Below are 19189 nucleotides of genomic sequence, written 5' to 3'. Positions count from 1 at the left end.
ATGTCGGGTCCAATACCAATAACTAACAGCAGTTCATAACAGTGTAAAGCAATTAAATAAAGAAGTAGCTTTGAGATAAAATGCTCAGCCTTTTCATAGTTTTTCGAAAATAGTTTCGCTTTTCAAGTATATCAGTAAAAACCCAAATTCTTTACCAAAATCGTCAAAAATATGAGTGAGTTTGAAAACTGTAATTTTTTCCAAAAACCTTTCATCAGGTAAATGATTCGTTTTTAGATAGCATGAGGAAAGTACATCTCTATGCCTACATGTCAAGATACAGGTAAAATCATGAATGTTACTAAAATCGGGCAACAAAAGGAAATGCATCTCTATGCATGTATCTCAAGTACGCGTGGCAGATGCAATGCCTCTCAGTGATGAACTCATGTACTCACACTCTCGGAGTACTGAATCTCACTATCTCGCATTTCTCTCTTATCGTGCTCAATACTCAACACACTCAATCTCTCAGCGCTATACAATACTCATTGCGGCGTGCAACCCGATACACATATATACAGTCATAAGTCTCATTGCGGCGTGCAACCCGATCCATATACAAACAACCATAAAGCTCATTGTGGCGTGCAACCCGATCTATATATAAATATATAATCAACTGCGCTCATTGGGGGTGTGCAGACTCCGGAGGGGCTCCTTCAGCCCAAGCGCTATATCATCGCGGCGTGCAGACCGATCCCATAAAATATAATCAATATATCATGTTGCGGCGTGCAACCCGATCCCATAGTATCACTCTCACTCAGGCCCTCGGCCTCACTCAATCATCAATCTCTCCAATCTCATTCACGGGCTCACAATGTCATGAAACTAGCCCGACAACAATGATATGGTGTATCAATAAACAATAGATGAGACTGAGAAACGATATAAATGCATGAATATGATTGAGTACAAAATATCAATAAAATCATTGAGATGACAGCAAAAAACGATCACTATGGGTTCTAACAATATCAGTATAAAGCCTAAAACATGATATTTAGCATGATTGACAGTGCAGTTACTTTATCACATGGTGAAACCACAGATATCAATAAAATAGGACCACTATACAGTACCATAGAAACAACGGAGTCGTACGCCACAGGGTACACGCCCACACGCCCGTCATCTAGCATGTGTGTCACCTCAATACCAGTCACACAACACGTAATTCGGGGTTTCATACCCTCAGCACTAAGTTTAGAAGAGTTACTTACCTCAAACAAGCCAATTCCAATACCGATCAAGCCAAGAGATGCTCCGAAAATGCCATCTCGCGCGTACCGATCTCTGAACGACTCAGTACTAGCCAAAAGCAACTCAAATACATCAAATAAAGCCCAAGGAAATAATTCCAAATGATAAAGATCAAATCCTTAGCCAAAATCCAAAATCGGCAAAAAATCACACCGGGTCCGCGCCTCGAAATCCGACAAAAGTCACGAAATATGAACACCCATTCACTCACAAGTCCAACCACACCAAAATTAGCCAATTCCGATCGCAACTCGACCTTCAAATCCCCAATTTATAGTTTATGAAATTTCTACAATTTTTCCAAATCTCCATCTCAATGTATTAATTAGATGATGAAGTCAGTGATATATTCATGTATATTAACCAAATCCGAGTTAGAATCACTTACCCCGATAATTTTCTTAAAAAACTCACGAAAAATCATCACAAATCGAGCTTCCAAAGTCCAAAATGTGAAATAATATCCTAACCCTCATTTATATAGTACCAAAGCTGCTTTCCAAAGTGTTGACCATACATTTTCAAGTGTGGTCGCACATCCCAGGTCCTGCGACCGCACATTTTCATTTGCTGTAGCACTTTTTCATCTGCTACAACACTCAAAAATGTGCCTCAGCACATGGAATTGTGTGGTCTGCACTTCCAACGTTCCAGAACAACATCAGAGTGCCGAAATGCTCGGACTTGCTCAAAACTCACCTGAGCCATTCGGGATCCCATTCAATTATACAAACAACTCCCGTAACATAACACGGACTTACTCAGGGATCTCAAATCACACCTAACAAGGATAAAACACGAATCACCCGTCGATTCAAGTCTAAGAACTTTTGAACTTCTAAATTCCATATTCGATGTCGAAACCCATCAAAGCACGTCTGATTAACCTCAAATTTTGCGCACAAGTCATAAATGATATAATGGAGCTATTCCAATTTTCAGAATCGAATTTCGATCCCGATATCAAAAAGTCAACTCCCTGGTCAAATTTCCAAACTTAAATTTCCGTTTTAGCCTTTTCAAGCCTAATTAAATTACAGACTTCCAAATTATTTTCCGAACACGCTCCTAAGTCTAAAATCACCCAACGGAACCATCAAAAATCCAATTCGAGTTCAAATACTAAAAAGTCAAACTTGGTCAATCCTTTCAAATTTAAAGCTTATAGTTGAGAATCATTCTCCCAAATCGATTCCGAATAACATGAAAACCAAAACCGACAATTGACATAAGTCATAATAAATTATATGGGGCTATTCATACCATCAATTAATCGAGTGGAGTGCAAATATTCAAAACGACGTGTCGGGTCGTTACATAATATGAGGCTAATTATATTTTAAATTAACTGAAAAAATAAATGAAATAAAATATATAATACTCAATTATTGATAACTTCAAATAATGAAAGAATTCTGAGCTCTAAAACAAAAGTTTAAAAAAATCACGAGGAAGAAAAATTATATTTATATATTGTATTAAAAGATGAGTAATGGCTAAATATTAAATCAAGCGCAAGTTAATAAAAATCGTATGATAACGTAACAATATTAAGTAAAGAATAATGCAATAACGATAAGCAACAATTTTAAAAAAAAATAATAATAGAAAAATCACCTTAAAAATAAATCATAAGACTTATTTGAGTTTGAATTGAGAAAGTTTTTGATCATGATAAGAAAATTCTAAATAAAGGAATTACAAGCAATTCATTAAAATTTTAAAAATATAATAAATTTATAAAAGTAGGAACTATTATTTTATTCTCTAGAAAAAATAAAAATTGTCAAAGAAATAAATGACGATTTAAATTTATAATTAATAAAGTGAACAGATAATGTAATAGTCTACTAAATATGAAATGATTTTCATTATAAACATGAGTATATGTGTAACTCCAAAATTTAATATTGTGTAATGACACAGAGGTTAATCGTTATAAGACTTACGAATTGAGTTACCGAAGCAAAATTTTATGGGATAATTTCACATAAATACAACTCACACACCTGACTTGCAACATAATAGCCTAGATATCACTTTGCAAATTTATAGCCCAAAAATAATCGGCTAATTCCTGAAAAACAGCTTATTTTACACAATCAACTACTATTATTGTTCCCTCTTTATACAACCAGTTATTTTCATTCTCTTGATTTCCTTTGATTATTAAGCATTTGATAAAAAAAATGCAAAAAAGCCACAACACAACTCAAAAATCCTATCCTGAATAATACATATTATCTGAAGGTAAGAAATTCAAACACTTTTATGTGCAATTGCTGAAGCAATCCAACAGGATAAAAGAAAAATAAAAAATTGATAAATGAATATAGAATTCCTCCAACGCGTACAAATCTGTTTCATATAGCATATACACGAAAAAGAAGAAGAGAAGGAAGTGTCAAACTTCCGTAGAGGTCTCTTACACGCTAACAATGTATATACATCCTTATAAACTGGAAAAATATATATTTATACAACATTATACACAAATATACACATTCATACACAATTATACAATATTGTATAAACATGTATAATAGTGTATAAGAGGTGTCTGTATATCTATATACACAATTATACACTATTATACAGTGTCGATACAACCTGCTACATAGTTATGATTTTCCAGAACTTCAAACTTCAAACTCTTCCAAAATTACCAGAACTTCAAACTTCAAAATCTTCCAAAATTAGTGGTTGTTTGTTGGTGCAAATCAAGTTTGAGAGCCATTTATTTTCAAATCTGTGTGTATTTTCATGTTTCTTTCAAAAATCTTCTTCATTCTTCTGCTTGCCACCATGGACGACGGAGTAGGAGCCCGACCTTCTTCGAGCCATTAATGGCAGAACTACGTGGGGGGTAGAGGAGGGGGAATAGCGGGGGCTAGTTTAAGAGAAGATGAGGGATCTATGTGGGTTAGAAAGAAAGAAGTGAGAGGCGGTGAGAGAGAGAAGAGAATGAAGAAAGAAGAAAATAATAAAAACCCTAAAAGTATGTCTTTAATAGTGGGCTAAAGGCTGAAAAACTTCTTTCAAGTTATGTACAACATGAGCTAAATAGGGTAAGAACTTCAAATATGGGCCATTTTCTGTTGGGCTATTAGGCCAAGTGACATGGGCTGTAATTCCTTCAAATTTTATCTATGTTGGGCAATAAATAATCATCCCAATTATAATGGTGATTCCACCCGAGTCAAAATACCTTGTGAATCCAAACAAAAATAATATTTTATCTCATTATTCTTTTGCTATTATTATAAATCAAAACGAATCATTATCTCATAGCGAAATATTTCCAAATAAATATATATTTACGAATGAACTACTTTATGATCTATATCACAAGCTACAAGTAGGTAGGAAGTGATTGAAGATTTTACAAATGATGATGAATAAGAAACAAATGAAGCTAGAAAAACAGGAACTAAAGAAGTTTTAAGACCCATTTAATTATAATGTATTTTCTTCGTTTTGAATTACGTTATATTTTCAGATTGGTCGTAGCAGAAACTATATAATTATAACATTTGAGTTACATCAAAAGTTAATGATTATATGATTTATTAAATTTAATTATATATAGTTTTATTATTGGGTACTTACATTAAAATAAGATGATAATTATCCTTTTGTTAAAATGTATGATCAAATATGCTCAAATAAATTAAATTTTACTTTAATATGATTGATATTTTTTAATAATAATCGCGTATCACACTCTGATACTAATACTAATTATTATTAACACCAAAAGTGTAAATTTATCTTTCATGACTTTATGTTGGAGTACTAAATATATAATAAAGATATAATTGTTTACATTAGATGATTTTGAAAGTTGGTATAAGTAAAGTTGAAATCTTACGACATATTTAAGGATGCTTGATAAACTTCATCACAAAGTGCGTAGATAAGTTATCCATTTTTCTTTTTAATTATTTTCTCCTTTTATTCTTTTTTCATCATTTTCTCTTTTGGTATGAGATATCAGTTAAAATTCGTTTAACTAAACATTTTAGGAATATATATATTCCCTCGTTATTTTTGATAGCAATGTCAATCTTTTTTAATTAAGCTTGAAGCTTAAAGTTAATCTTCAACTTTTCAAAAAAAATCACAAGTCAATTTTTTCTTTATTTGGGAATATTATCCGAACAACAAAGATCTTCCTAACTAAGCAACATCATTGACACGTGTCATCGACTCCTCGCTTACCACGAAACTTACACGCAATCGTTCTCTTCGTTCCTTAAAGAATTGGGTCACATATTTTCTTCGTCGAATTCGAAAGAGAGAGATAATCACGAAAATCATGGGTGGCGGAGGAGCGTTCAGAGCAGCGGCGAAAGTAGCCGGAGTCACCGTCGCGAACAGCGGCTTCCGCTCTGTAACGGCGGAGCATCCAGTTTTTACAGCCGCACGTAACGTCGTCCGTCCGGTGTCGGTGTCCGCGATAACATCATCCTCGGAAGATGTCAAGTCCGGCGTGGTTCATGGTAGCTCAATCGATGTGTCTCCGGTGCAAAAGATGTCGGAGTTTGATGACTGGGAGATGGCCGGCGGCGAGGAGGACATGATGGTGAAGTCTGGTGAGCCGCTGCCAAGAGTCGTATTCGGTGGAGCACCTTCTCTCCAGGAAGCTACAGAAGCTACTTCTGATCTCAAAGACGCTCTCGAAAAGTACGCTTTAACTATCTAACTTCTCCTTCACGAGAATTTTTTTTCTTTTGCTGTACTAAATTTAGTTGCTATTGGTTTTCTTTCAACACAATGGGATACTTTAGAATAAATGTTCAATTGCAAAGTATTGAGTGAATACTCCGTTGATTGGTTAGATTGAGAACACTCTTTGCTATTTAAACCTTTTGTTCAATCTGTTTTTACTCGGTCGAATAAAACGGGACATGTTGTCTATGTTGCTTCACTTCTATGTAGCATGGAATTATCCCAATACGAAGTAAAATTTGAAAGGAGGCACCTTTTAGTCTGTGGAACTGACTGCAAATAACTTTGCAGGGTTGTGTTTACTATTCATATTGACACGCATAGTAAACGGAGGGAAGTTAAGTAAGGCATTTATGCTGTTAAGGCGTTTTGGGTTATCCCCTCAAAAAAGGTTTAAAACGTACCCAAACCTGGTGTTTAGACCAAAATCATACTGTGCTACCGTGGCTACTTCATAAATTAAGGTGATAATGTGTCTAATTAACTATGATCTAGTGATAAGATTGTAGGTTAAAGCATGTATCATGTATTCATTTGAGTAGTGTAAATATCCAGAGGGGGATGCATTGCGTTACCAACTTCATGTGAAACCATTACTTTTATCGTTGAGCACATGTGTAATAATTCACTAAAATTGCATTGTATAAGAACCCATAATTTTGAAAATACAATGCGCTCAATGCTCAATACTAAAAACCTTAAACGGTGAATCTATAGAGCCTAAATTTTGAATCCGCCTCTATAAACATCAGATGCGGAAAGTTTTTGCCGGAAAAAGAAAGGGCCTTTTCAACTTATTTCGTGTCATGAGCTGCATATTCTCATAAGTACTATAGTTGTGTGACACTTTGCGAGAGTTCAGATGCTCTCGTTTCTGTGACTGTTAGTAAAGTGACATACCTTAGTATTGGACCTGTAAAGGATGAAGGGAAAGGAGAAGGAAAAAGAACTTCATGCTGAATTCTTCCTTGTATGGAATATAAAAATGAAAATAGCTTGTCAATTAGGCTCTCGAGCTGCTGATAATTCTGGTACCATTAATCTTTTCATCTGCTAATAATTTTGGTACCATTAATCTTTTCATACTGCCATTAACCATGAACCTTTGGCCACATGCAAAGATTTATGGCCTGGGATTTGGTGGATATATTGTACTTGGTTGTGATATTGACTTCTCAATGTCACTCTGCCGTTATATTTGCGCAAAAGATATTTTTCTGATCTGATAGTTATTGCGATCAACTACTAACATAGTGGTAATTCAAAATGCTTCTTAAATTTACAGGGTATATTTGTCCCCACCTGCTAGTGATTATGGAGGTTCTTGTATTTCCGGCTCAAGCTTATTGCCCTTCTCAAAAGCCTGTGTTGTCAGCGAGACTGTAGTTACTCCGTCCGCGCCGAAACATGCTATACAGGCATTTAGGTTTCTAAGTGAAACTCCTGCAGCTCAGGTTTTCTGCTTTGTCATTTATGTTTTCGAATTTTGAGTTTTCCTATCCTATCTACCACTATATGTTCCTGACAGGAACACTTGATATAGCAATTATTTCTTTTAATTTTTTAGTATAAGCAGTTACTAGGATGAGGAATGAATATGACTGTTCAATTTGACCAAATATGAAGATCTGGTCAAGAGAACAAGAATCAAATATTAGTTAAAATACAAAATTAAACTGTATAAACAGTCCCTACTTGTACCCGTGAGATCTGTTTGAACAGAGGATGTTTTCTTGGAGGTGCGAATGACTAGAGAATTTATAGCTGTTCATCCTTGCCAGTGTGCAGTAGGATGGAGCTTATATGACTTTTCTTTTGACACTACTCGCTAGATGTTGACATCTGTAGAAGAGCTCTATCTCAGTAGAGTGGAATATTGATCTGTGAGATGCTGTCTTTAAATTTCAAAGAAGCAGCAGGTTGGTTAACATAACTATAATTTGACTCTTAGAATGGCAATGACCGTACAAGATAACGTCCCCTGCCCCTGCAGTTCACCTGCTAGGGATTTCATCAGCGTGTTTATTTTATTTTCTGAAAATTCATTTATTGTAATTTGCCATGATATTCAATTTTGCGGGTTTAAAGGGCCGGTGTTGTTAGGTTTCTTAATGCAAATTTTATCACAGAGGCGTGAACACGAAGCGGCCTAGACGGGTTAGGTGCTATAGAATTAGAAGTAGAATCTGCTTGAGTCTTTTTTATTTTTGTAGTGTTACTCATATTGGCATCCGAGTGCACACATATAACAACTTTGTGAAGCTCTTTGGAGTGTCCGGAGGTCACGAGTACTCCATGTTTGCTAATGTTAATTTCATTTTTCTCGCTTCCCAGAGTGTTGTTGCTTCAATTGCCTGTGACCCAAATGTGTGGACTGCAGTACTGCAGAATCCAGCCCTTCAAGAATTCCTCGTCTCACAGAAAACCAGTGAGAAATGAATGTCCTTGATTTTCTTCAAAATGCTCATCATGGTCCAAGCTTCTTACTGTATTCCCATTATTGCAGGTGCATCCTTCCCTGACTCGGATCAAAAGATGGATGAGTCCGTTGCTGATACTGATTCCTTTTCTCAGTCATCTCCAAGGAGTGCGTTTTCCAAATCTGAGGCGGAAGAGTCTAAATCCAAGAATTCATTTACAGGTTTTTTGCAGAATGTGAAACGTACAGTGACACAAACAGTGATCGATATGATGAGCAGCTTATCAGATTACTTTAACAATCTCTTCGGAGGCAACAAGGTTTTTATTGAAGCTGATGGAAGTGCTAAGTTAGGCGCTGCGGAAAAGACGTTGGGAGCATCTTTCATCGGCTTGGCAATCATGGCTATTATGGTTGTCGTCCTGAAACGCCATTAATTATCAATGTCCCTGAAGTTATTTCAATTGCCGAAGTTACATAACTGTGCGTTACAGTTTCTTTTGGTAGAAGTATTGATGGTTTTGGTTGAATAGGGACTATGATCGACTTACCGACGAGGCTTGTAAATTAAATAAAGCCGTTTTTGAAAGTGTTTAAAGTCTCAATTTCTTCACTCAGGTTCATCTTGAGCGGTAAGATGATTTTGGCATTTAGCAGTCACTGGCTGCATCTGCATGTGACATTAACTTGGATTGTGGGGGACAATATGTATTTTGCAGGGCTTTTAAAGATCAAAGTGCATTTTCTCTACATGGTATCCGGTTTTTTCTTTTTATCAACCTGTCCGTTTTCTTCCACGCACGGCGAAATTGGATGTTTTGCCGTCACTGTTTTCAACCTTGATAATATGGAGTTAGATGCAGAACTAACTTTTGTCGCTGTATGGTCGTTATTTTTCTTTCATTTTTCTGGCTTTTAACTGAGTGGTTCTTTGCCCCTCATGGGTGGTGATTGGACTCTTTCTCCATAATGGCACTTACAACGGAATCTCTAAATTATGGCAAAATATGTCCTGGATGTACCAATTTCTCTTTGCTCCTGGATGCTGCACTCAAAAGTCTATTGCTTATGTCTTCTTTTTATTTTTTTTTAGTTTTGGTTATAAAAAGATTTTTAACGGGGATAGCTAGAGGTCATTTTTCACTCCAAGCATCAGCGAGAAGACCTTTCTCATTCAAACAAGACTCTAAACTATGAGTGGTTCCGTCTTCTAAACTCGTCGAGCAAGATTTGCACATTGTTGGCTCTCAAACGCACGCACAAATATGTGGGATCACGCAAGTAATAAAAAATCGGTTGGCAATCTGTGATTTTTGGAATGTAAAGGATTTACTACATGTTATAGGAAAGGCACCGATCCAAAAGTTAGTTTTCCAAGAGAACAGTTGCTGTTTATTGTAATATTGTAAGTGGTAGAGTCAGGAATTTATACAAGGATATTTAAAAAAATAATAGAATGTCGTATACGAGATTTGAACTTGGCAAATTTTGAACTCCTTTGCCACTTCATCAGAATTTTTCTTCATGTCAAGGAGATTCAACAACTTACATCTAATTTTAAAAAAAAATCATTTTTACCCTATTTGTGGAGTATAATTTCGATAGAAAGGGTCTAGTGAACTCCCTTCCTTCTACTTAGTCCACCACTGATCGTAGGAATCTCAAATCTACTTGAGCAAATTATGCGACATAATCTGCAGAGCCTGTTGTCATTCTCTATACCCTTAACTATTCTTTTTGAGCTACAGAATGGGTTAGCTGGATCTGGAAAAAGAAAAGAGAACAGACATCAAATGCTTCATCTTCCTCTGAATTTTTTGTATTTTATTGAACAATTGCATTCAACTATGTCCTGTATTCTTCGTTAATGGTACAAAATTTACAGGCTATGAAAGCTAATGTACATAGATCCAATTTTACAGTATCTTATGTCACAAAATGTACAAGAAATGATACTAATATACATTGATCAAATTTTACAGTATCATCTTTGCTTCTGTCATCAGCGTATTCAAACGCATTAAGCAGGTTTCTTTACTCTATGTTCAGGTTTCTCTTTGACATCAGCATGCTTTTGAACCACTTAGCAGAGGATTTTGGTATCCTTGTGAGATTATTCTTGAAGTCTACATAGTATAGTCCAAACCGTACAGTATAACCTGAGTTCCATTCCCAGTTATCAAGTAGTGACCAAACAAAGTAACCTTTGATATTGCAGTTGTCTTCCCTGCATTAGTTTGACTTTTTGTTAAATTAGATGTATGAACAGAATAACCAGGAGATCAGTAATTATTCCGAAGCGAAGTAATCTGAAATGCACCAAAATCAAAGTTTTAGTATAGGGAAGCCAGCTGACTAGTAAGCACCTTATGGCAGCAGAAAGATTTGAGAGGTAGTCTCTGTGGTAAATTATTCTGCTGTCATCTTGTAACGCATCATTTAATGTGATACGCGATTTGTTAGGTTCATCGACACCTGCAATCAAGAAATTCAAGCATGGCTTTATTACTCATATTTACTCAATGTTTCTTACTTGTGTAGGATGACATTTCTTACCATTTTCAGTAATAATCACCAACGGGTTTCCATATTTATCTTTGATGTAATTCATTAATTTCCGAATGCCCCAGGGGACAATGCGCAGCCAACCAGATGCAGCCTGGAGGATGACATGCTCTTGAGGAAAAAAATCACCACTTGAAGCAAATATGAAAGTCTCACAAGCAACTAGCTAAGCATACCTTTTCTCCAATTGCGACTCCACGCCTGAAAGCTGAAGAAACAAAGGGTCATCAGTTAATACTCTTGATTCATCATCCAAATGAAATAGTAATAGTACTTTTGATATCTTACGGGTAGTTATCACAGCAGAGTCAGAGTAAGCATCATTCAATACAAGCTTCTTGATCCTTGCTCTATCATTCCGAGCATATAACGTGGTATAGTGATTGATGCCAAGAAAATCCAAAGACCCCTTGAGCAGTTTTGACACCTCGGGACTGATCTCAGGCAGTCTTTCTGCCACCAACTTCTGCATTGAAAGAGGATAATTCCCAAGTAGAAGTGGATCAAGGAACCTGAGTCACTTTATTTTCGTTATATCACTCAATTATCTTCACCCCCAATTCACATTATTACAATAAATACATGACTAAAATTACCAGCCAAGTCCAAAATCCATTGCTCTACTTGCTGCAGCTCTGTCTTCTTCGCAATCTGAAAGCGGCTCATACCATTTAGCATCTAATGCTATCCCCACTTTGCCTCCTTGACTTGCCTGGAATACTAGGTGAATAAGAAAAGAATGTCCAAATACTATTTTCCTTCTCTTTTTTTAATTAAGTAGTCATTAACATATACCTTGAACTTTTTGTGGTAAGCATGATAAGCAGCAGCATGAGACAACAGAATGTTATGTGCTGCAATATATGGCTCGATAGACGATTTTCCTTTCCTGCAGTAAACGTGGAAAAGAATAGAGCACCTTCCTGGAGCTTGAACTCCTGAGTCATAACCTTGAATTGTAAAACCGTGAGGCTCGTTAAAGGTGATCCAATGCTTTACTCTATCCCCAAATGCTTTGAAACAAGTTATAGCGTATCGTTCAAATTCATGTCTGTAATGAAATAGAGTTTATCAGATGAAAATTTGTGCTTCACTTCTGAAAGACCGTATGGTCGTTGAAGTACATACATTATTCGATAGCTCAAAAATCCCTCGTACAAATCTTCAAGCATTTGTGGTAGATCCCAGTGAAACAGTGTTGCATAGGGTTGAATTCCTGAATTTACAACAAAATGATTAGCTTCATATGTATAAAGTTTGGTTTGTAGATAACATGTTACTTAATGTAACCTTTTTGAAGTAAGGCGTCTATGAGATTGTTGTAGTATTGGATTCCTTCTGGATTTGGTTCCCCTGTTCCATCTGTGACATATAATGCTACATGTAAGCTAGGAAGCAAAATAGAAGAAAAAATAGTCTCAATAAAAAGAGGAGAAAAAAAAAAGAAAAAAGAAGAAAGAAAATCTTACTTGGAAATATTCGTGTCCAAGATATTGAAAATCTATAGGCATCCATTCCTATTTTCTTCATCAACTCTATGTCACTCTGTAATGTCAAAGTCACCTCGTATTAGTTAGTTAAATAACGACAAAGCTGAGACTTTTGACAAGAGGCTCTTTTTTTTTGTAGTTTTTTCCCTAGAGAATACCCTGATGTGGAAGCAACTGTTATTCTTATCTTTTAAAGGTGATAAGTACGATGTGTGTTCTCTTATTTTAATCAATCGGTGCTTAATTATGAAATGATTAGGTAACCCTACTTGTCCATACAGCACCTTTTATTTTTTCCATTTTTTCGTGGTTTTTCTGCAAAGATAATCCTTAGCCGAAAGCATGCTTACATGTGGTTCTAATAAAGTTTAGTACTCCTACTATATATCAACAAGGGTTGTGGTGGAATGGTAAGTACTTTTTCATTCTTAACTAGAGGTCTCGAGTTTGAGCCCCTGAGTATGGAGTCGCCTTTGTGAGGGAGCGCTTTACCCCAACGTAGGACTTCCTGGCGCGAATCCGAATTAGTCGGGCTCCAATGTGGGTATTGGATACCGGATGAGAAATTAAAAAAAAGGTTTAGTACTAATATGAAATTCAAAATGAGTTGAAGTACCCCGAAAATGAATAACTTGAATTTACATATAAAAAAAAACTGTACTTGGCAATCAATGTAGCTTAATTAAGGTCCATGATTTTACCTGGAAGCGATGATATTGATCCACTGCTGTGTCCGCATTGCTAAAGTCCAGTATTCTTCCTATGGAATCAGAAACAATATATATTATTAACTTTTTTCTAAAAAAGACGATATATTTCCTTGAAGGATTAAAAATGGAAAATGACCTGGTATCTTGATGAAGGTATCCCATATACTAATTCCCTTGTTTCCTTCATCCACTGCACCTTCAAACTGCAAGAGCAAAAGAAACAGTACGTTCAAATTAAGGGGAAAACAAGGAAAAGGGCGAAAAAAGTAATTAAAGTGATATATATATACCTGATAAGCTGAAGAAGCAGTTCCAAAAATGAAGCCCTCTGGAAAATCAGAACGGCTGATGGAATCCGAGTTCAGATAGAGACATGACAAGCAGATGGTGAAGAGATAAAAGATGATTGTCATAGGCGGTTGAGGAGTCCTTTTTGTCTAAATAAGGTGAGCAATTAAATGTCAAAGTTTGGTTTAGTTGTTGTTAGTAGAAAAAGAAAGTGCAAAATGCTCAGACTTGATATATATATAGAGAGAGAACCTTTGTATCTTCAAGGAAGAGCAAAACATTTGTAGTAGTTCAGTAGTTTTGGTACAGTATGTTAGCTTGGTTGGATAGAAATTGAGACACTCGCCCTTCTCTTGCGCCAGAAATATAGGGAAATATATAGTTGGTGGGACGATATATATATATGTGGCATAAGAAAAATATTTACTAGCGCTTAGTATTTGATTTTATATTAAGAGCCCATTTGACTTAGCTGATTTAGAGTAGTTGATAAGTATTATGTGCTGAAAAGCACTTTTAAGTGCTGAAGCTGATTTAAAAATAAGCAGTTACGTGTTTGGATAAAAGTGCTGAAATTAATAATAAGCAGTTAAAGAATTGGGTATATGAAAGAGTTTTGTTTTAAAAAGAAATATTTTAGGAATAGAATAGTAAATATTTTGGTCAAACCTAAAGTGTTTATAAGCTGAAATTAAATAAGTTGGGGGAGACCAACATATGACTTTTGGCTTATTTTTGGCTTATAAGCACTTAACTTATAAACACTTTTAATTTTACCAAACGCGTAGATAAGTCAAAAAGTGCTTATAAGCCAGTTTGACCAGCTTGTAAGCTTAGTCAAACACCCTTTTAAATCGCGATGATATCTTAATATTTACAGTATTTATTTATTTATTTATTTGGTAGAAAGAAGAAAGAAAAAAATTGGGTGACTCAAGATAAAGTATTGCCTTCTTATGCCATCTTTGCACTTTTGCTAACACGTCGTGATCTGGGAGTGACAAGTCTGTAGAACCCGCCGATTGGATTCCTACGACTTAACCTTCACGACTATTGTTCCTCATATCTAAGTGGCCTTTAAGGTTTCAACTTCTTTGGTGACGATAGTAACTCATAAGAAAGTGTACGGAAAATTAAAAGAAAATATCTAATTTTTGTTATCATAATCATAAAATAAAAGAATTTTATATGAAGAGTTTAGTGGCGTCTGATCCATCCAATTTGTAGTTTGACTTTAATTTTCATTCAGCTATTTTAAAGATAATTTCTTTGGTTGAGTTGATCAAGCCCATGAATAAAGAGGGATAAGACTTTTGATGGGCGTGAAAGTAGTGGCTGAATCAGGATTTTCACTAAGGGATATCAAAATATAAAAAATTAAATACACAAAAAATCTGAGAGTCAACGTATAATAAATATACATAAAATAAATAATTCTATCTAACAATACATTGTAATTTTCTAAGACACTTCTTGGTTGAATTTGGTTCGGCTACTGCTTAAAATTGCACGGAAGTATGACTATATATTAGTAATTTTCGTGTAGGGGTGAAGTTGCAACCATTATACGTCAACTCTAGTAATCTTTCCTTGTATGTTGTCAACACAGCCGTTTCTACTTTTTTGGTGTGCGTGCAAATTTGTGTAAAGAAACTTAAAATTTGAAAAGAAAACCTCAAAACATTATTAGCCACATGTCTTGAGAAATAGCTCTAGTGCCCTGATGACACAACTAATTATTATCAATCTTCTTAATAATATATAATTGAGGAAATCCCAAACCAAAACATACAGTCTTTCATAAACTATTCTGCCATAATACTAGCGGTAAACACAAGTAATTTTTAACTCGTGTAACTTTTAAAAGTAGTATTTTAAAAATATTTACTTATTTTTGTTTTAATAGTATTTCAGTCAATTTTTAATTTTAATTTTAAAACATAAGTTTAAAAACATAAAAATAATTTTATAACATTTTTTAGCTTATTATTATTTTATAATATTTCTAACATTTAAAAAAACACCAAAAATATTTTCATTTATATATATATAGTTCACTTTAATAGTTTATTCTTACCAACTAAGATTAATTAGTATATTTTGATAATATTTTTATTTTATTTTTATTCAATAAGAAAGAATTGAATTTGGGCCACTTGAGATCTCATTTTCGAATTTTAGTGGCCCGAAGATAAGACTCATTCTTTCCAACCCATTAGGTCACTCTCCACTTAAATGCAAGATTTAATCTTAGTCATCTATTCCCCTCCAATCTAATGGCCCATGTCATTTCTTACACCCATATTTAAACCCAATTATAACCAAACCCTAACCTACCTTTTAATCTCCTAAGAGATCAAAATACAAAAAAAAAAAAAAAAAAAAGGGCCACCCTCAACCCTCCTTCACGAACCAGAGGCCCTTCTCAATTTTTCAATTCCAGCCGCCCCCTCATTTTTGAGGTTCTGAACCCCACGCTCACAATAGGACCTAAGAAGCTAAGACATCACCCCAATTTCCAAAAAGAGCTGATGGGAAATGGCAAAGAAAAAAACGAAAAACGAAAAAAAAACTCACGTCTGTTTTTTTGGGAAGTTCCACTGTGATAGCTTTTGTTAAGTATTTGGGAATTTTAGTGGGGTTTTGTGATAAAGAAGATTGGAGTTATGTGGAAGTGGGTTTTGAGTCACTTGTAAAGTTTTTCCATTGATAAGCGTTCGAAGATCGAATTTTGATGTCGCGTTTGGGTTTCAAATTTTCTGGTGCCGATTCGAGGTTCTAATTCGCAATTTCGATGTTTCGGTCCAACGATTGTTACTTTGTTATTCTGATTGAGTTATAAATTTTCAGCTTTATTCATCAAGGTCCATTCGAATCCATCTTTTTCACTAATTGTTTACCTTTTAAGTATACACTTGCTTTGATATATTAGTGTTTCTATTTGCACGTGATGGATTCCATTTGCTCTATGAAGAATACCTGATCTCTTTAATATTAATTGTGTACTGATTGCGTATTATTTGGGTTATATATTGGCTTTAAAAATTAATTCATTTGAATACATGTAAGTTTGGTTGGACGATTTCTGTTAAATATGCTATGGACTTTGATTTAGTTTTCTTACTTATATGGTTATGTTATGTTGCCTTTGCTTTAGCATGTTGAAGTAGTGATTTAAATGAGTTATTAAATTGGATAGATAGAAAAATTGGAATCGTTTCTTTCTTGGCAAGGAATAAGAAGGGGCCATAAGGTGGGTTTTGAACCATAAAGAATTTAGGCCAAGTAATAGATCATGTTAGCTAGTCTATTTACTCCCCAATAATATTTTGTCCATAAATTTGGCATCACAACAATCTCAAAGACTAGGAAAATAATTCAAATGTGCTAGATGTTTTAGACGCGATTAATAAATAAATCATCGTGACTATGAATATGATTCTCGTGGCGCAGTCATGATACGTAATTCCCAAGTGTGCATTTCATGTGATTCGACCATAAATTTGAATAATAATAAAAATTAACATATTGTAAACTGCGGGCGCATTTCACGTGGCGCGATTTATAATGTGTACAAAAATAAACGACTGTGCAACATCACGACTTATTCAAACAAATTCCATAATTACTAAAGGCGGTTAAAAAGTAAAAATATACGCAATAGGTTTCAAATATGTATTAAATCAGATAATTAGGCCAATTATTAATAGTTGAGCAACCATGCTAAAACTACGAAACTCGGAAGTGTCTCACACCTTCTCCCGAATTAAAAGAATTCTTTACCCGGTCTTCTGTATTCGTAGACCATAAATAAGAGTCAATTTCCTCGATTTGGGATTTAAATAAATCGATAACTTGGGATACCATAATAAATATCTCAAGTGGCGACTTTGAATTAAATAAGTAATTCCATTTCGATTAATGTTACTTTAATTGGAAAAAACTCCATATCTAATGGATTTACAGTACCTTAGCTTTATGTTTTGATGATCTAACAAACTTACTGTCAAAGAACCAGATAAGGGACCTGATACACTTGGTACACAACTCAATCAATGGACTCAAGCTAATGTGAGTTTCTATGACTTCAGAAGATAAAGAATCAACATGGGGACTTGATCCTTTTGGGTTTCCCTGACAGCAGTACGAAGCCAAGTGATGTCATCCAAGTTGTATTAACAAAGAGCATTACAACAAAACATCACTTGAACACTTGAGAATTCATTCAAGCACTCCAACAGTTCATCTATCAAGCATTCAATTCTCAAGTGCATCAAGAACAAAGTACAACACTACTACAGACCAGTTCCTACAACAAGTCTCTTGTATGTCCTTAGTTGAGTTGTAACTCTATAATTGTTCTTCATTGTAATTCCTACTTTTCTTAACCAGAAGCTTTAATTAGGAACCCCTTATAAACCATAAACCTTCAGTGTTTGTGTCGTGACTAGAGTTAGTCGTGAATTGAAGTCTTTGTAATAAGTGTATTGCAAAATGGCTTGTAATAGGTGTATTACAAGTTAGTGAGGGATTAAGAGTTTAATTCCTAGATTGCATAGGTTGTAATCTAAAGTTTTCTCATAGTGAAGTTGAAATCCTACCAGTGTAGGTCGTGATTTTTTATTCCCTTGAGCAAGGATTTTTTCACGTAAAAGTTCCCTATTCCATTTACTTACTGTTGCATTAGCATTATCTGTGGAAACCTATATAGGACCTGGTCTCTATATAGTTTGGTGGACTTATATATTCAATCAATTGGTAGTAGAACGGGTTCTTTCTATTAGGTTAACACCTAGAAAGGATCCTCATGGTTGCTTCACCAAATTTCGAAGAAGGTTAGTCTACCTACAGCCCGCCCAGGTTCAATGGGCAATACTATGGGTGGTGGAAGACAAGAATGCATGACTTCATCATAGCAGAAGATTCTGAGTTGTGGGATATTATTTGTGATGGTCCTTATATCCCAACAGAGAAGATCGGAGACCCGCTAGTGACAATGCTAAAAACCAGGAAAGAATACAACGATGCAGATAAGAAAGCTGTGGCAAAAAACTTTCGTGCCAAGAAAATTTTGGTGTGTGGTATAAGACCTGATGAATACAACAGGATCTCAGCCTGTCAATCCGCCAAGGAAATATGGGAAGCTTTACAAATAGCACATGAGGGAACCACTCAAGTAAATCAATCTAAGATTGACATGCTCACCACTAAGTATGAGCTCTTCAGAATGAAGGACGATGGATCCATTCAAGACATGCACACAAGATTCACGTCTATCATAAATGAGCTACACTCGCTTGGTGAAATCATTCCTAGGAACAAGCTCGTGAGAAAAATTCTCAGTGTTTTGCCCAGTTCATGGGAGAGTAAGTGAATTCCATTACTGAAGCAAAGGATTGTTGGCCCTAACTATAGATGAGCTAGTTGGAAATCTAAAAACCTACGAAATAAAGAAGAAGAAGGACAGTGAAAGAAGAGAACCAAAGAAGGAAAAGAACCTGCTACTCAAAGCTGAAAGAAATGACTCAAGTGAGGAGGACAGTGACATGGCTTACTTAACTAGAAGGTTTTAGAAAATGGTCCAAAGGAATGGAGGCATACCAAAGAGAGGTAGTTCCAGCAAACCAAAGAATTATGACATCTGTCATAAATGTGGAAAACCAGGGCATTTCATCAAGGATTGCCCTCTCCTGAAGCAAGAACACTTCAAGTACAACTAT

The 19189-nt window shown here is 35.2% G+C and overlaps 3 protein-coding genes across 4 annotated transcripts; 2 read left to right on the top strand and 1 right to left on the bottom strand.

The window, feature by feature from the left end:
• Positions 1 to 5477: 5477 nt before the first annotated feature.
• Positions 5478 to 9166, top strand: LOC107803284 (uncharacterized). Its single transcript, XM_016626971.2, has 4 exons — positions 5478 to 5952; positions 7283 to 7451; positions 8332 to 8425; positions 8504 to 9166. Exons 1-4 carry the CDS (start codon positions 5585 to 5587, stop codon positions 8851 to 8853), a joined length of 981 nt encoding a protein of 326 aa, XP_016482457.1. The 5' UTR covers positions 5478 to 5584; the 3' UTR covers positions 8854 to 9166.
• A 1047-nt stretch (positions 9167 to 10213) lies between these two features.
• On the bottom strand, positions 10214 to 13809 carry LOC107803283 (putative beta-glucosidase 41). 2 transcript variants are annotated; one of them, XM_016626969.2, is made up of 13 exons: positions 13472 to 13809; positions 13318 to 13384; positions 13173 to 13231; positions 12451 to 12526; positions 12272 to 12343; positions 12110 to 12197; positions 11777 to 12032; positions 11578 to 11693; positions 11270 to 11493; positions 11158 to 11189; positions 10973 to 11075; positions 10783 to 10891; positions 10214 to 10643 (listed from the first exon to the last, which is right to left on the bottom strand). In XM_016626969.2, the coding sequence occupies exons 1-13, from the start codon at positions 13592 to 13594 to the stop codon at positions 10451 to 10453; spliced, it is 1518 nt and encodes a 505-aa protein (XP_016482455.1). In that variant the 5' UTR covers positions 13595 to 13809; the 3' UTR covers positions 10214 to 10450. The 2 variants fall into 2 exon arrangements, with proteins under 2 accessions (XP_016482455.1, XP_075079259.1); XM_075223158.1 differs by lacking the exons at positions 13173 to 13231; positions 13318 to 13384; positions 13472 to 13809 and adding an exon at positions 12890 to 13031.
• Positions 13810 to 18366: 4557 nt separating this feature from the next.
• On the top strand, positions 18367 to 18843 carry LOC142165280 (uncharacterized). Its single transcript, XM_075223867.1, has one exon. The coding sequence runs from the start codon at positions 18367 to 18369 to the stop codon at positions 18841 to 18843; it is 477 nt and encodes a 158-aa protein (XP_075079968.1).
• Positions 18844 to 19189: the final 346 nt, after the last annotated feature.

Source organism: Nicotiana tabacum, chromosome 10, assembly GCF_000715075.1.
Source record: "Nicotiana tabacum cultivar K326 chromosome 10, ASM71507v2, whole genome shotgun sequence".
Classification (NCBI taxonomy): Eukaryota; Viridiplantae; Streptophyta; class Magnoliopsida; order Solanales; family Solanaceae; genus Nicotiana; species Nicotiana tabacum.
The sequence above is the reverse complement of the archived record's forward strand: the minus strand, read 5'-3'. Positions and strand labels throughout refer to the sequence as shown.

Bases quoted from the DNA above. Each gene is read 5' to 3' on its own strand.
- LOC107803284 (XM_016626971.2), top strand. From the start codon at position 5,585: ATGGGTGGCGGAGGAGCGTTCAGAGCAGCGGCGAAAGTAGCCGGAGTC. The intron at 5,953-7,282 runs GTACGCTTTAAC...TTAAATTTACAG, and splicing joins CTCAAAGACGCTCTCGAAAA to GGTATATTTGTCCCCACCTG. The intron at 7,452-8,331 runs GTTTTCTGCTTT...CTCGCTTCCCAG, and splicing joins GTGAAACTCCTGCAGCTCAG to AGTGTTGTTGCTTCAATTGC.
- LOC107803283 (XM_016626969.2), bottom strand. From the start codon at position 13,594: ATGACAATCATCTTTTATCTCTTCACCATCTGCTTGTCATGTCTCTAT. The intron at 13,385-13,471 runs GTATATATATAT...TTGCTCTTGCAG, and splicing joins CTGCTTCTTCAGCTTATCAG to TTTGAAGGTGCAGTGGATGA. The intron at 12,527-13,172 runs GTAAAATCATGG...TTGACATTACAG, and splicing joins ATCAATATCATCGCTTCCAG to AGTGACATAGAGTTGATGAA.
- LOC142165280 (XM_075223867.1), top strand. From the start codon at position 18,367: ATGCATGACTTCATCATAGCAGAAGATTCTGAGTTGTGGGATATTATT.